Consider the following 14,426-nt stretch of genomic DNA (forward strand, 5'->3'; position numbering starts at 1 on the left):
GCAGCAGGGCAGGGGAAACCAAAAATTATTTTGAAGTGTGTAACAGATCAAAGTGTAAAACTAAAAGAACTCAAAAACAAGGCTTAGGAGGTCTTGGCAACTTTGTAACATGCACAGATTTCTTACATAGCATCAAAAACCATGAACCATAAAGAAAACACTGATAAATTTCATCAAAATTTGAAAGAAAAGTCATCTTTGAAATACTTTGTGATACTTAACGGCAAGCCACAGAGTGGGAAAAAGTACTTTCAAAACATATATCCCTCAAATGCTTGATATCTAGAATATATCAATATAAAGCCCTCTTATTTTTGTTGTTTAGTTGCTAAGTCATGATCAATTCTTTTGCTAACGCACAGACTATAGCCTGCCAGGCTCCTCGTCCATTAGATTTCCCAGGCAAGAATACTGGAGTGGGTTGCCATGCCTTCCTCCAGGGAATCTTCTTGACCTAGGGATCAAACCCATGTCTCCGGCATCGGCAGGCAGATTCTTTACCACTGAGCGACCAGTGAAACCCATAAAGCCCTCTTACAACTCAATAATAAGTAAACAAGCTAATTTGTTAAAGGAGTAAAAGATTTGAATGGATACCCTACAAGAAAATAGATACTGAATGGCAAACACGCACATGAAAAGATACTCAGCATCATTACTTGTAAGGGAAATGCAAAAGAAATCCACAGTGAAATATCAGTACATGAGGGCGGGATGATTTGAGAGAACAGCATTGAAACATGTTTATTACCATATGTAAGGGCTTCCCTAATAGTTCAGTTGGTAAAGAATCCACCTGCAATGTAGGAGACCTGGTTCGATTTTTGAGTCAGGAAGATCCACTGGAGAAGGGATAGGCTACCCACTCCAGTATTCTTGGGCTTCCCTTGTGGCTCAGCCTGTAAAGAATCTGCCTGCAATGCGGGAGACCTGGGTTCAATCCCTGGGTTGGGAAGATCCCCTGGAGAAGGGAAAGGCTACCCACTCCAGTAATCTGGCCTGGAGAATTCCATGGACTGTATAGTCCAGGGGGTCACAAAGAGTCGGACACAACTGAGCGACTTTTCACTTCAGACAGGCTGGGGAGGGAGGTGGGACGGGGTTCAGGGTTGGGGAACATGTGTACACCCGTGTCTGATGCATGTCAATGTATGGTAAAAACCACCACAATATTGTAAAGTAATTAGCCTCCAATTAAAACAAATTAATTTTTCAAAAAAGAATCAAACTGCCAAGGGTTGCTATTAAATGTATGTCAGTAGGTCAAGCCTACATTCAAGACTGCAATTGTCCAAGGGAGTGGATACCAAGCAGCTGGGATCACTAGGTGCAGTCTTAAAGGCTGATTACCATACGTGAATTGCTCAGTGATTAGTGACATATATATATAATAGAACACTACTTAGCAATAAAAAGGAATTAAATATTTACTTGCAACAACAAGGATGAATCTCAAAAATAATATGCTTATATGCACACTACTATATTTAAAATGGGTAAGAAAACAAGGACCTACAGTATAGTACAGAGAATTCTGCTCAATATTATGTAACAACCTAAATGGGAAAAGAATTTGGGGAAAAAATACATGTGTATGTATAACTGAATCACTTTGCTGTACACGGGAAACTAACATAATATTGTAAATCAACTATCAGTTCGGTTCAGTTGCTCAGTCATGTCCGACTCTTTGTGACCCCATGAATCCCAGCACACCAGGCCTCCCTGTCCATCACCAGCTCCCAGAGTTCACTCAAACTCATGTTCATCAAGTCAGTGATGCCATCCAGCCATCTCATCCTCTGTCGTCCCCTTCTCCTCCTGCCCCCAATCCCTCCCAGCATCAGAGTCTTTTCCAATAAGTCAACTCTTCGCATGAGGTGACCAAAGTATTGGAGTTTCAGCTTTAGCATCAGTCCTTCCAATGAACACCCAGGACTGATTTCCTTTAGGATGCACTGGTTGGATCTCCTTGCAGTCCAAGGACTCTCAAGAGTCTTCTCCAACACCACAGTTCAAAAGCATCAATTCTTCGGCGCTCAGCTTTCTTCACAGTCCAACTCTCACATCCATACATGACCACTGGAAAAACCATAGCCTTGACTAGCCGGACCTTTGTTGGCAAAGTAATGTCTCTGCTTTTCAATATGTTATCTAGGTTGGACATAACTTTTCTTTCAAGGAGTAACCGTCTTTTAATTTCATCACTGCAATCACCATCTGCAGTGATTTTGGAGCCCAAAAAATAAAGTTTGACACTGTTTCCACTGTTTCCCCATTCATATCCCATGAAGTAATGGGACCAGATGCCATGATCTTAGTTTTCTGAATGTTGAGCTTTAAGCCAACTTTTTCACTCTCCTCTTTCACTTTCACCAAGACGCTTTTTAGTTCAAATTAAGAAGATTAAAAAACAAAACAACAAAAAATAATATGCTTAGCACAGGAGGCTAGATTTCATAGTGTATAATTCCATTTCTGTGAAACAGAATAACAAATCTATAATAGCAAAAACAAATGTAGAATGACAGAAAACAGATCAAGGGTGGACTGGGCATGAAGAGACGGTGTTGTCTGTAGAAAGGAACTTTCTGCTGTGATGGAAATATTCGGTATCTCGATTGTGGCAATAGCTACACAGGGGAATGAATACTTTTAACAGAACTCATCAAAATGTGTTCTTATTAGCATTGCATTTCATTGTATGTTAATTATGCCTCAAACACAGGAAAAGGTGGAAGTAGGGACTCCATCAGGACCCTGGGGCTTAAGGAAAGGCCTGGCAGTGAACTCCCTGGGTGTTATTTTGCCTCTCACATATCCCCAAAAGGGCACTGGAGGAGCCTGCAATCCAGAACCATCAACAAAGAAAAGCTCCAAGAAAAGCTCTTTCCCGTAACCAAGGGACTGGGAAAAGGTGGCCTAACAGAGCAGGGCACCTTTTTGCCAATAGTCACCTTCCTCCAAGTCTCTTTTCTGCAGTTTCAGCAGGGCTGGGTGGGGAGCTGGTCTTCAATACCCGCTTCAACCTCCTCATGAAAATAAGAGGGCAGGACTAATCAATCCTTTGCTTTTCTACCCACTGTCAGTAGCCAATTATTATTAGTTTTTAGCTTTTATTTTTAAATTAATTTTTATTGGAGTATGGTTGCTTTACAATGTTTTGTTAGTTTCTCAGTGTGCAGCAAAATGAATCAGCTGTACATATAAATGTTGCTGTTGTTTAGTCCCTAATTCATGTCCAACTCTTTTGCAACCCCATGGACTGTAGCCTGCCTAGCTCCTCTGTCCATGGGATTTCCCAGGCAAGAATACTGAAGTTGGTTGCCATTTCCATCTCCAATACATATACATATAACTTTTTTGGATTTGGGTTTCCTTCCCATTTAGGTTACCACAGAGCATTGAGTAGAGTTCCCTGTGCTATACAAGTAGGTTCTCATTAGTTATCTATTTTATACATAGTAGAGTATATATGTCAATCTCAATCTCCCAATTCATCCCACCCCCTTCCCCTCTTTGTATCCATATGTTTGTTCTCTATATCTGTGTCTCTATTTCTGCTTTGCAAATAAGTTCATCTGCATCAGTTTTCTAGATTCCACATATAAGTGATATACAGTATTTGTTTTTCTCGTTCTGACTTGCTTCACTCCGTATGACAGTGTCTAGATCCATCCATGTTTCTTCAAATAGCACATTTCGTTCCTTTTTATGTCAACAGCCAATTCTGTATCTAGCAAATACAACCTTCGGGAATGAAAGTGAAATAAATATATTCTCAGATGAAGGAAATCTAAGAGAGTTGGTTGCCAACAGATCTACCTTTAAAGAATGGCTAAAGGAAATTCATTAACCAGAAAGGAAATTATAACACAACAAGGATGGGTCTTTAGGAAAGAAGAGCGATAAAGTGAGTAAAAGTTAAGGCAAATAGAATACTCCTCATGAATTTTTTAAGATCATGTTTCATCGTTAAAGCAAAAACTGTACCATCATGTGATGTGAGTTCAATGTGCACAGAGGAAATACTTAAGCTATTTCTATTTAAATGTGGGAGGATAGAGGAACCAAAATGGAAGCAAAATTTTTCTACTTGATGAAGTGATTGAAATGATGATACCAGTAAACCGGGATATGTACACATGTATATTGCATTGAAAACTATAAAATAAAACAATGAAATAAACTATATGAAGAGCTATATTCAAAAGCACTATACATAAATAAAAATGGAATTTCCAAAAAATGCTTAGGTGTCCTACAAGAAAGCAAGAAAAGGAAAACAGAGGAATGAGAAACAGAAAACAAATAATAAAGCAGCAGACTTAAGCTTAAATATGACATAATTACTTTAAATGTAAATGGTGTAGGAATAACAATTAAAAGAAATTAGCAGAGTAGATTTTTTAAAAACACCACCAAATTCTATGCTGTACACAAGAACCTCACTTCAAATTTTCATGGTGTTTTAAAGATTTATTCATTCTAAGCATAGTTTTATGCTTCTTACACACAACAAAGTAAAATTACTTTATTTTATAACATAAACAATGGTGAACTTGAAAGCAACCAAGCCTGGAACTGAGAAGGATCTTTTGTGCCATCTAGTTTAATGGCCTCATCATGGAAAACTTAGTTTAACAATATCCTAGACCAACAATTAATTTCTAGGTGATGCTAGTATACTTAAGATGGCAGTCATCTCACTACCCCTCAAGTCTATCCATTCCCTAGGTTGACCAAGGACGGTTGCAGCCCTCCAGTCTTAATTCTAAACCATGCAATAGTACAGTGGTAATTTCATTTCTCTTGCGCCTGGTAAACTTTCAAGTATTTGAACATGCTGTCATATGTCCTTTCCAAGTCTTTGTTCTCTAAACCAGGTGTCCCCCACCTCCGGGATCTAATGCTTAATGATCTGAGGTGGAGCTGATGTGACAATAATAGGAATAAAGTGCACAATAAATGCAATGCATTTGAATCATCCTGAAACCACCCCCCAACACTGTTCCATGGAAACATTGTCTTCCACAGAATCAGTCCTTGGTGCCAAAAAGGTCTGTTGGCAACCAATTCTCTGCTGCTCTAAACCACAAATGTTTCTTTCATCCATTCATCACAAGACATGGATCCAGCTCTTTTATCACCCACATTGCCTTCCTCTGGAAACACTCCAGAAGAATGCTTTTCTTAAAGTCTTAAAACAAATCTTTAAGTATTTAAAAGCATTGAAAGTATACAGAGTTTAATTTCTGACCACAATGGGATCAAACTAGAAATTAATAACAGAAGGATAGCAAGAAAGTCTCCAAATGTGTTGAAAAAAACCACACTTCTAATTAATTCTCCATAATTTCTATATGGTAAAAATAAGCATGTAAAAATGTAAACTAATATATATATATAATTTATAATTGCTTCCAAAAAAATGAATACCTAAGAACATATTTATTAAACATATACAGGATCTGAATGCAGAAAATTATACAAATTTTGGTGAAATTTATTAAACATGTACAGGATCTGAATGCAGAAAATTATACAAATTTTGGTGAAAGAAATCAAGGATCTAAATAAATAAATAAAGAGATATACTCATGGGAAATGCCAAATGAGTCATAAGCTGGAATCAAGATTGCCAGAAGAAATATTAACAACCTCAGATATGCAGATGACACCACCCTAATGGCAGAAAGCAATGAGGAACTAAAGAGCCTCTTGGTGAAGGTCAAAGAGGAGAGTGAAAAAGCTGGCTTAAAACTCAACATTCAAAAAACCAAGATCATGGCATCTGGTCCCATCACTTCATGGCAAATAGATGGGGAAAAAATTGCAACAGTGACAGATTTTATTTTCTTGGGTTCCAAAATCACTGCAAACAGTGACTGCAGACACAAAATTAAAAGATGCTTGCTCCTTGGAAGAAAAGCTATTGACAAACCTAAACAACATACTAAAAAGCAGAGACATTGCTTTGCCGATAGAGGTCCATATAGTCAATGCTGTGGTTTTTCAGTAGTCATGTACAGATGTGAGAGTTGGACCATAAAAAAGGCTGAGAGCCAAAGAACTGATGCTTTCAAACTATGATTCTGGAGAAGACTCTTGAAAGTCCCTTGGAGTGCAAGGATATCAAACAAGTCAATCCTAAAGGAAATCAATCCTGAATACTCATTGGAAGGACTGATGCTGAAGCTGAAGCTCCAATACTTTGGCTACCTGATGCGAAGAGCTGACTTATTTGGAAAAGACCCTGATACTTGAAAAGATTTAAGGCAGGAGGAGAAGGGGATGACAGAGGATGAGATGGTTGGATGGCATCACCGATGCAATGGACTTGAGTTTGAGAAAACTCTGGGAGATGGTGAAGGACAGGGAACCTGGCCTGCTGCAGTTCATGGAGTTGCAAAGAGCTGGACATGACTTAGCGACTGAACAGCAGCAATAACAACTGTGTTCATGGACTGAAATATTAAACATATAAATGATGTCCATTCTCACCCAAACTGATCTGTAAGTTTAACACTTGCTAGCAAGCATTTTGTACCCATAGACAAGTTTATCCTAAAATTTGTACAGATGAACACCAGCCCTAGAATAGCTAAATAAATGTTGAAGAAGAAAAATAAAGTGTGAGGAATCACTCTAACCAATAGTAACATATACTCTATAGCTACAGTAATCAAAATAGTGTGATATTGGAGAGAGGATGGATAGACACATAGACCAAAGCAACAGAAGAGAGAACATCAAAATAGACCCACAGAAATATGCTCCACTGGTTTTTGACAAAGATGAAAGAAAAAAAATTCAAGGGAGGAGGGATAGCTTTTTTAAACAAACTGTGCTCTAGCAATTGGGCATTTTTAGTCAAAAAGTGAACCTGGATTTAAACCTCCAAACCCTACATAAATATGACTCAAAATGGACTACAGACTTAAATATGAAATAAAACTTTAAAAAATTTAAAAGAAAACATAGGAGAATATCTTTGAGACCTAAGGCCTGGTAAAAAGTTCTGACATATAATACCAGAGCCATGATCCATAAATAAATTGGACCTCATCAAATCAAAAATTGTGCTGTGAGAAAGCCCTTGTTAACAGAATGAAAATACAAGCTACAGATTGGGTGGAAAAATATTTGCAAACCATCTATCCAACAAAAGAGTCATATCTAGAATATATTATATAGAACTCACGAAACTTAATAATAAAAACAAGCAGTTCAATTAGAACATGACAAGACATTTAGCTAAGGAGGATATATGGGGTTTCCCAGGTGGCGCTAGTTTTAAAGAACCCACTTGCCAATGCAGGAGACATAAGAGATGTGGGTTTGATCCATGGATTCCCTGGAGGAGGGCATGGCAACCCACTCCAGTATTCTTGCCAGGAGAATCCCATGGACAGAGGAGCCTGGCAGGCTACAGTCCATAGGGTCGTGAAGAGTCAGACACAACTGAAGCGACTTAGCGTGCATGCACAGAAAATATACAGATAGAAAATAAGCACATAAACAGATTTTCGCCATTATTAGCCATAAGGGAAATATTGGGTTAGCCAAAAAGTTTCAATTAACTTTTAGGCTAACCCCAATATAAATTAAAACCACAATAAGATATCACAATACACCTATCATAAGGGCTAAAATTTTTAAAAATAGTGATAACATCAAAGGCTGACAAGGATGTAGAGAAACAATATATTCAGAAATTGCTGACCCAGAGTGTAAAATGTTACAGCCACATTGGAAATTTTAACTGAGTCTTATGAAACTAAACAGGCACTTACCATACAGCTTAGAAATTGTACTCTTGGGCATTTATCCCAGATAAAGAGAAAATTTTGTTCACACAATAATCAGTGAACAAATATTCACAGCAGCTTTATCCCTAGTAGTTCCAAACTGGAAGCCCTGGTGTCCTTCTTTGGTAGGAGGGATACAAATTCTGGTGCAACCATGCGAAGGAATACTAACTTAGCAATAAAAGCAGTGAACTATTGACACTTGACATTTCCAGCAACTTGGATGACTCTCCAAAGAAGAATGAGAAAAAAAATCCCAGACTGAGTGAAAAAGCCAATCTCCAAAGTAAAAGAAAGAAAGAAAAAAAAAACCCAATCCCAAAAAGTTACATCCTATAAGATTCCATTTTTGCAACATTCTCAAAAAGACTAAATTATAGAAATAGACAGCAGATTAGTGGTTGTGAAGCATTAAGGAAGGCGAACAGGAGAGAAGTGGGTGTGGTCAAAAAAAAGGGCAACATGAGGGATCCTTATAGTTATGAAACTGTTCTGTATCTTGACTGTGATGGTGGATGCATGAATGCACATATGTGATAAAACTGCATAGAACAATTCACAAACACACACACACAAACAAAAAAGTAAATTGGGGAAATCTGAACAAGATCGGTAGATTGTGTCAATGTCCTGATTTTGATATTGCACCATACTGCAGTTTTGAAAGATGTGGAAAACTGTGGAAAATTGGGTAAAATGTACGCAGGATCTATTTTTTTCTTGCAACTGTATGTAAATCTACAGTTACCTCCAAATAAAAAGTTTCATTAAAAATTCAATTGCGGGGACTTCCCTGGTGGTTCAGTAGCTAAGACCCTGATCTCCCAGCGCAGGGGGACTCAGGTTCTATCCCTGGGTAGGGAATTAGATCCCACATGCCACAACGAAGACGGAAGATCCTGTGTGCCACAACTAAGACCTTGGTGCAGCCAAATAAATAAATTTTAAAAATAATTGCATTCTGTATATGAAAAGTGAACATGTGGAAACCAAAATTAAGCACACAGTACCATTTACAGCCATTCTAAAGGAAATGAAATAGATGAAACTCTAACAAAATATGTATAGGGTCGCTGAGTAAGTACAAAGAGGTGGCTCAAATCAGTTCTTTTGTGGTGTTGGAATATTTTTGTATCTTGATCATAGTGGTGGTTGCATGAATCCTGACATGGGATAAAATTGCTAGAGCGATACAGGCACACATACACACAAATTAATGCAGGTTAGAAAAATGGAGAAACCCGAATTGGGCCTGTAGTCTAGTCAAGAGTAATATACCAGTGTCAGTTTCCTAGTTTTAATATTATACTGCATCTACAGAACATGTCACCATTGGGGAACGTGGGTAAAAGGCACAAGGTCTTTTTTGTGCTATTTGTGCAACTTCCCTGAGTCTATAATTATTTCAAAATAAAATGCTAAAGATAAATGAGATGTGGCCAAGAAGAGGTTTCAGAAATGATTGGAGGGAACAGGCTCTGCACATGAATGAGGCAGGATCCAGTCTAGGAAAAAAAAAAAAAAAAGGTTTCTATGTAGCTTAAGTCTATATTCATGTGGCCCCTTCTGTTTCAAATATTTTTGTTGTATTATACAAGTAATAGTTACAGATACACAAATGGATATACATACATATACATGAAAAACAAAAAGTATGTCTTTCTTCCTACTTCCTTAACCAGAGTAAATGATGTTCAATAATGTGACATTTATCTACCCTGATTTTTTTATGCATTCATATTCATGCATGGTTATATTGTTGTGATCCAATAACCTAGTGCCTCTCAAACTCTCTCTTCTCCAGGACAACTGCTCAATCAGTGTATATGAATCTGCTGGGTTTCTTAAACATTTATACAGATGTCACAGAGATATTCAGTATGACTGTGAACAGGCATTCTGAGAGGAATTAGTAAGGTATTAACTTAGGCCAGCCCTCCTTGTGAAAACTGGGATGAAATCTTCATGAATCAACTTTTGCAGACGGCTTTTTAAAAGTCCTGACTACAATGAAGCAAGCACATTTCAATAATTCTGAAAATGTCATGGACTTTGAATTGGATTTGGTTTAGAAAAAGATTAGATGAAACCACGAAAGGGCTTTAAAACCCAAGAGCAGATAAAAAGCAATGAATGAGGGCAAATGTATAGCTGAGAAGACCTTGTGCAGCATCCAGGGCAAAGACAGAAGAGGAGTGCATAGAAATCACCATGGGATGAAAGGTAAGGACAATGGGGGTAAAGGAGCATTCACGAAATACACATGAACAGGGGAAAAATGAGCATGTAGGTTTGGTGAAATTCCACAGTGCAGAGTTACCAGAAAAAAACATGAATTAAAAGTGCAGTGGCTAGCTGGCCAGATTTTCTGCGGAGACAGTGAGGGAAAGGGGATGGTGTAAACGGGTAAAGAGCTCCGGGTGGGCCTTCCTTGCAGAATAGCGCATTCTGCAAAAGGATCCCAGGAGCGCAGCACTTGACAAAAAAAGCTTTCAGGCCCGCCGGCTCTCTTAGGAGTCTGGGAGGAGGCGGGGCTTCTCGGAGGGGCAGGTACCGGGGGTGGGGCTGAGTCGTTCGCAGCAGCTCTGTGGTACCCGACAAGGGGCAGGGCCATGCTAGGGGCGGAGCTGCGCAGGCGGTCGCCAATGTGCGTGCAGGCGAGGGGGCGGAGCTGTCCCTAGGCAGCTCAGGTGGGGCCTTGGCTGTGGCGGAGGAGTCATCGAGAGCCCAGCCCCTGAGGGGAGACTGAAGGCGGGGCGCGGCGGAACAGGGCGGGGTGGGACGCGACTGCTGTTGGCCAGCGGCTCCAGGCCTCGCGTCCACCTGTCCGCCAGCTCGTGCTGCGGTCGGTCCGCGGGGCCCGCGCCGGCCCGGGCCCATGGCGGCGTCGGGGGCTCTGTCTGCGGCGGCGGCGGCAGCGGCCCTGTCGGGCGTGGCAGTGCGGCTGGCGCGTTCAACCGCGATCCGCGGCTCGTACGGTGCCTTCTTCAAGGGGCTCAACGCGCACCTTGATCACCTTCTTCGACCTGGCTTAGCGTCTGCGCATGAACTTCCCCTATTTCTACATCGTGGCCTCGGTGATGCTCAACGTGCGCCTGCAGGTGAGGATCGAGTGAACGCCCGCTACCACCTCCGCCCGGCCGCGACGGCAGGGGCGTCAGCATGAAGGATCACTGGGCCGGGGGCCGCCGGGACGCTCCGGGGGACGAGGAAGGAGCGGATCAGGCCTCTGAGCCCTAGACCTCGACCGAGGACACAGCCACCGAGCCCTGGCTCTGGCCAGCCACTTCGCGGCCGGTGACGAACTGCACTGAAACTCTCAAAACGGGCCCTTTGCATCGAACTCGAGAAAATTATCTGAGTGCAGCCGACCTGTTGCCTCACTTTGGCCGAAGCGGGGAGCAGAAGGAAGAAATTCTTCAGTAGGAACATGAATGACTGACCCCGACCGAAAAGGTAGGAGGCCAGAGGTTGGACTTGCGGGCTGGAGGGAGGTGGTGGCCATGACATCTAGATGTCCAGGCTGCTGGGTGGCTTGGGGAGATGAGGAAGGGACCTGAGGAAACCAGCCTGGAAAGCTGCCTGGCCGAGAGCAGGCAAGGCAGGGTGCATGCAGGCCCTCTGGACTCCCTTGTCATATATCCAAGATGGGGATGAGGGGCAGCTGCCTGGGCATCTCCGAGGGTCAGCCCATCACCTCGGCCCACGGCCCCGGTAGTGTCGCCTGAACACAGGGGAATAGAGGGAAATGGCCCTGGAGAGGCCCGGAAAGCTCTGGAAGAGAGCGGATGCTGGCCCCCTTGTCCTCCACCCCTCGAGAGGCAGCCTGGACGGATGGTTGTGTTCTTGGCCCAAGCCCAGGTCTGTCTCTTTCTCAGCCCTTCACAAGACTTCCTCCTGGCGGGTCTCTGGGACTGCTCTCTGCCTGCTCCTGCTGTCTATCTTGCTCCTCTCCACCCTCCAAAGCTTTGCATCAGGGGACAGGGAAGAGGGAAAGACGTGTTCCTCCCAGCCCTGCCCCATCTCAGCCACGCTCCCTCCACCTCCTATCAGTGCCTTCCTGGTGCTACAGAATGCGCTGCTCCAGTCCTGGACAGCCTCCAGCAGCCCCTGTGTCCCAAAGGATTTGGGAAAGTGGGGGTCTCCTTGAGTGGAGGGCAGCTGTCAGGCTGGGATGGGAGAGCAGATGGAGAAGAGGCTTGTAGGGTAGGCGACAGTTGGGGAGACAGGGATGTCTTTGGGTGAGGAGGCAACTCTCAAGTCCCAATGTTTTTCTTGTAAGAACTGGTGTTATAGAAGGTGAACTGCCCCTTCTGTGGTCAAGAGAATCAAATCCCTGCCTGGGGCACCCCTGCCCCTAGAGTTGCCTGGGGAGCGCCCGAGAGAAGGGACTGACCCCTCGAGGAGAGGCAGGGCCTTCCAGGTGGAGAGCCCAAGGGGAGGGGTGGCCTGGTGATCCAGTACTGGCATGAGGGAGGAAGGATGGTGCTAGAGACACTCTGGTGGAGCTCTGTTCTCCCCACCTGCTGGGCTCTGGGAAGGGAGACATTTGCCCTTGTCACATAGATCAGAAGTGGGGGAGCTGAACCTGCCTCCGGGCCTGAATTCCCCACCTGCCCCCCAGTCTCTGGGAGACCTGGCACAGTGGGATGGGGGAAGGGAGCACAGGCTCCCAAGGGACCTAGAGAGAAAGGCCCGTGGCAGGGAAGGTGGGGTGTATGGCAAGTCACGGGGAAGAACCAGGGGACAGTCTAAGCTGAGATGGTCACAGGAGAGATGAGTCCCAGAACCCCTGGGGAGCAAGGTATTCACACACAGTCAGGCCTTCCCACCCCAACCCAAGCCCCACGCAAGGCTTAACCAGGGGTTCCTTGGTGTTGAGTGGCACAGGCCTGTCAGTTTGGGTAGGAGTGTTGGCTGGCTCCTGGGGCCGAGTGTAATAGGAGGGAAGGGATACAAGTGGGTGGGGTGGAGCTGAGACCCACACATGACCCCATGTCTCTGTCTCCAGGCTGCCCCTCCTGCTAGGATCACACAGGAGCATCTGCTCTGGATGGGCCTGCAGCGGTCCTGGCTGTGCTGCTGACTGGTGCACCAGGAGCGGCACTGAGGGGAGCCGGGAGAGGCCCTGGCCCTCAGCCCCATCCCACATCCACGTCTGCCCCCTCACTGATTGCTTGCGGTCCTGGTCCTCAGTTCCTGGGACTAAGAACCACAGCAGCCTGGTTGCCCCTGGGACACAGGGGCTGAGCCTCACACCATGTGCCCTTCTCAGCCACCCAGGGCCCGGCTGAAGAGCTCTGCCTGCCTCACCCTGAGGCCTGAGGCTGCACCCAGGCTACCACATGCCCCCCGCAGATTCCCACAGATGGAAGGGCGCTGATGGCTTCCTCCCTTGTGCCAAGTTGCCTGGAAACCCCTGGTCCTGGTGGCCCCTCCTCCACCCCAACTGTGTCCCTCCAGGACCACTTCCGTGAGACTGCCAGGCTTTGGACTGCATCCCTGGAGTTCTGAGAGACTGTGACTTGGGCTGCAGGGGAGGAGAGGAGCGGAGGACCAGGGGCCTCCTTGGGGCTGATGCGTAAATGGGCCCTTTTCAAGTTTGGATCTCACCCTCTGGGTGACTGGATCCCCAGCTGCAGCCTCTTCCTGGGCCAGCCTAAGAGGGCCTGAGGAGGGCACTAGGGAGGGTCTTTACTTAATATGTGCATGCCTGTGTGTGAATGTGTGTGTGAGTGTGCATGTTGAGTGCATGTGTGAGTGTGGGATGTGTGTGGGCATGTATGTGCGAGTATGTATGCACATGCATGAGGGCTTGAGTGTGTGAGTGTGTGAGGGGGTGTGTGGATGAGTGTGTGGGTATGAGTACAGATGCATGAATGCACAGATGTTTGTGTGTGAATGTGCGGATGTGAGTGTGTGTGTGTGTGAATACACGTGTCAGTGTGCATTTGTGAATGGGTGTGTGTCTGTGCACAAGTGTGTGATTGCTTGTGCACACACAAGTGACTATGCGCTGCAGAGGGTGCAGAGCTGTTTAGCTGGTGTGCAGTGCAGGACGGGCTCCCTGTCCTTCCCGGGCTCGTGGCTCTGTTGGAGCTGCCTGGGCCCTGGGAGGCTGTTTCCCAAAGTGGATAAAGTATGTTGGAGATTCAGGGGCCCCGGGCTCAGAGACCCCTCGTCACCTGCAGAGAATCCCCGCTCCTTGTGGGGCTCTGGCTGGGGCTGTCCGCCCCCAAAGATGTTGGCCGTGGGAGGGGCGGGGACACGTCCTCAGCACGTGCTCCTGCCACTGCTCTTCTTACCGTTTTGATCTTGAGTCGTTCGCTGCTTCTGCTCTCCCGTCTCTTCCTCATCTCCCGACTGGGCCCCTGCTGCTCTCTTTGCACTTTATTTGCAGTCTGGTTTTCAGGCAGTGTAGCTTACACACAATCACTGACCTGAATAAGACCACTGCTCCTTTTCTGTGTGTGATGAACTCTGCACCAGTCAGCGCAGTATGGTCAGAGAAATGTTCTTGTTTCCAGTGTTGTCACATCTTGTGTCTGTCTAAGTTTATAAAAAATATTCTTTGAATTGAATAAAATGAAAACTGGAGGCCTCTTGTTTCTGGTG

General features: G+C 44.5%; 1 protein-coding gene and 1 pseudogene across 1 annotated transcript in view; both read left to right on the top strand.

Moving 5' to 3' along the window:
* Window positions 1-10,689: 10,689 nt before the first annotated feature.
* Window positions 10,690-14,408, top strand: LOC139181319 (small integral membrane protein 10-like protein 2A; annotated as a pseudogene).
* Window positions 11,130-14,426, top strand: part of LOC139181318 (zinc finger protein 75D-like) — a 42,842-nt gene continuing 39,545 nt past the window's right edge. Inside the window, exon 1 of the mRNA XM_070784342.1 lies at window positions 11,130-11,267. Within this exon, the coding sequence (XP_070640443.1) occupies window positions 11,246-11,267 (22 nt within the window). The 5' untranslated portion in view covers window positions 11,130-11,245. The remainder of the gene's footprint in view (window positions 11,268-14,426) is intronic.

The sequence above is a fragment of the Bos indicus genome, chromosome X, assembly GCF_029378745.1.
Source record: "Bos indicus isolate NIAB-ARS_2022 breed Sahiwal x Tharparkar chromosome X, NIAB-ARS_B.indTharparkar_mat_pri_1.0, whole genome shotgun sequence".
NCBI lineage: Eukaryota > Metazoa > Chordata > Mammalia > Artiodactyla > Bovidae > Bos > Bos indicus.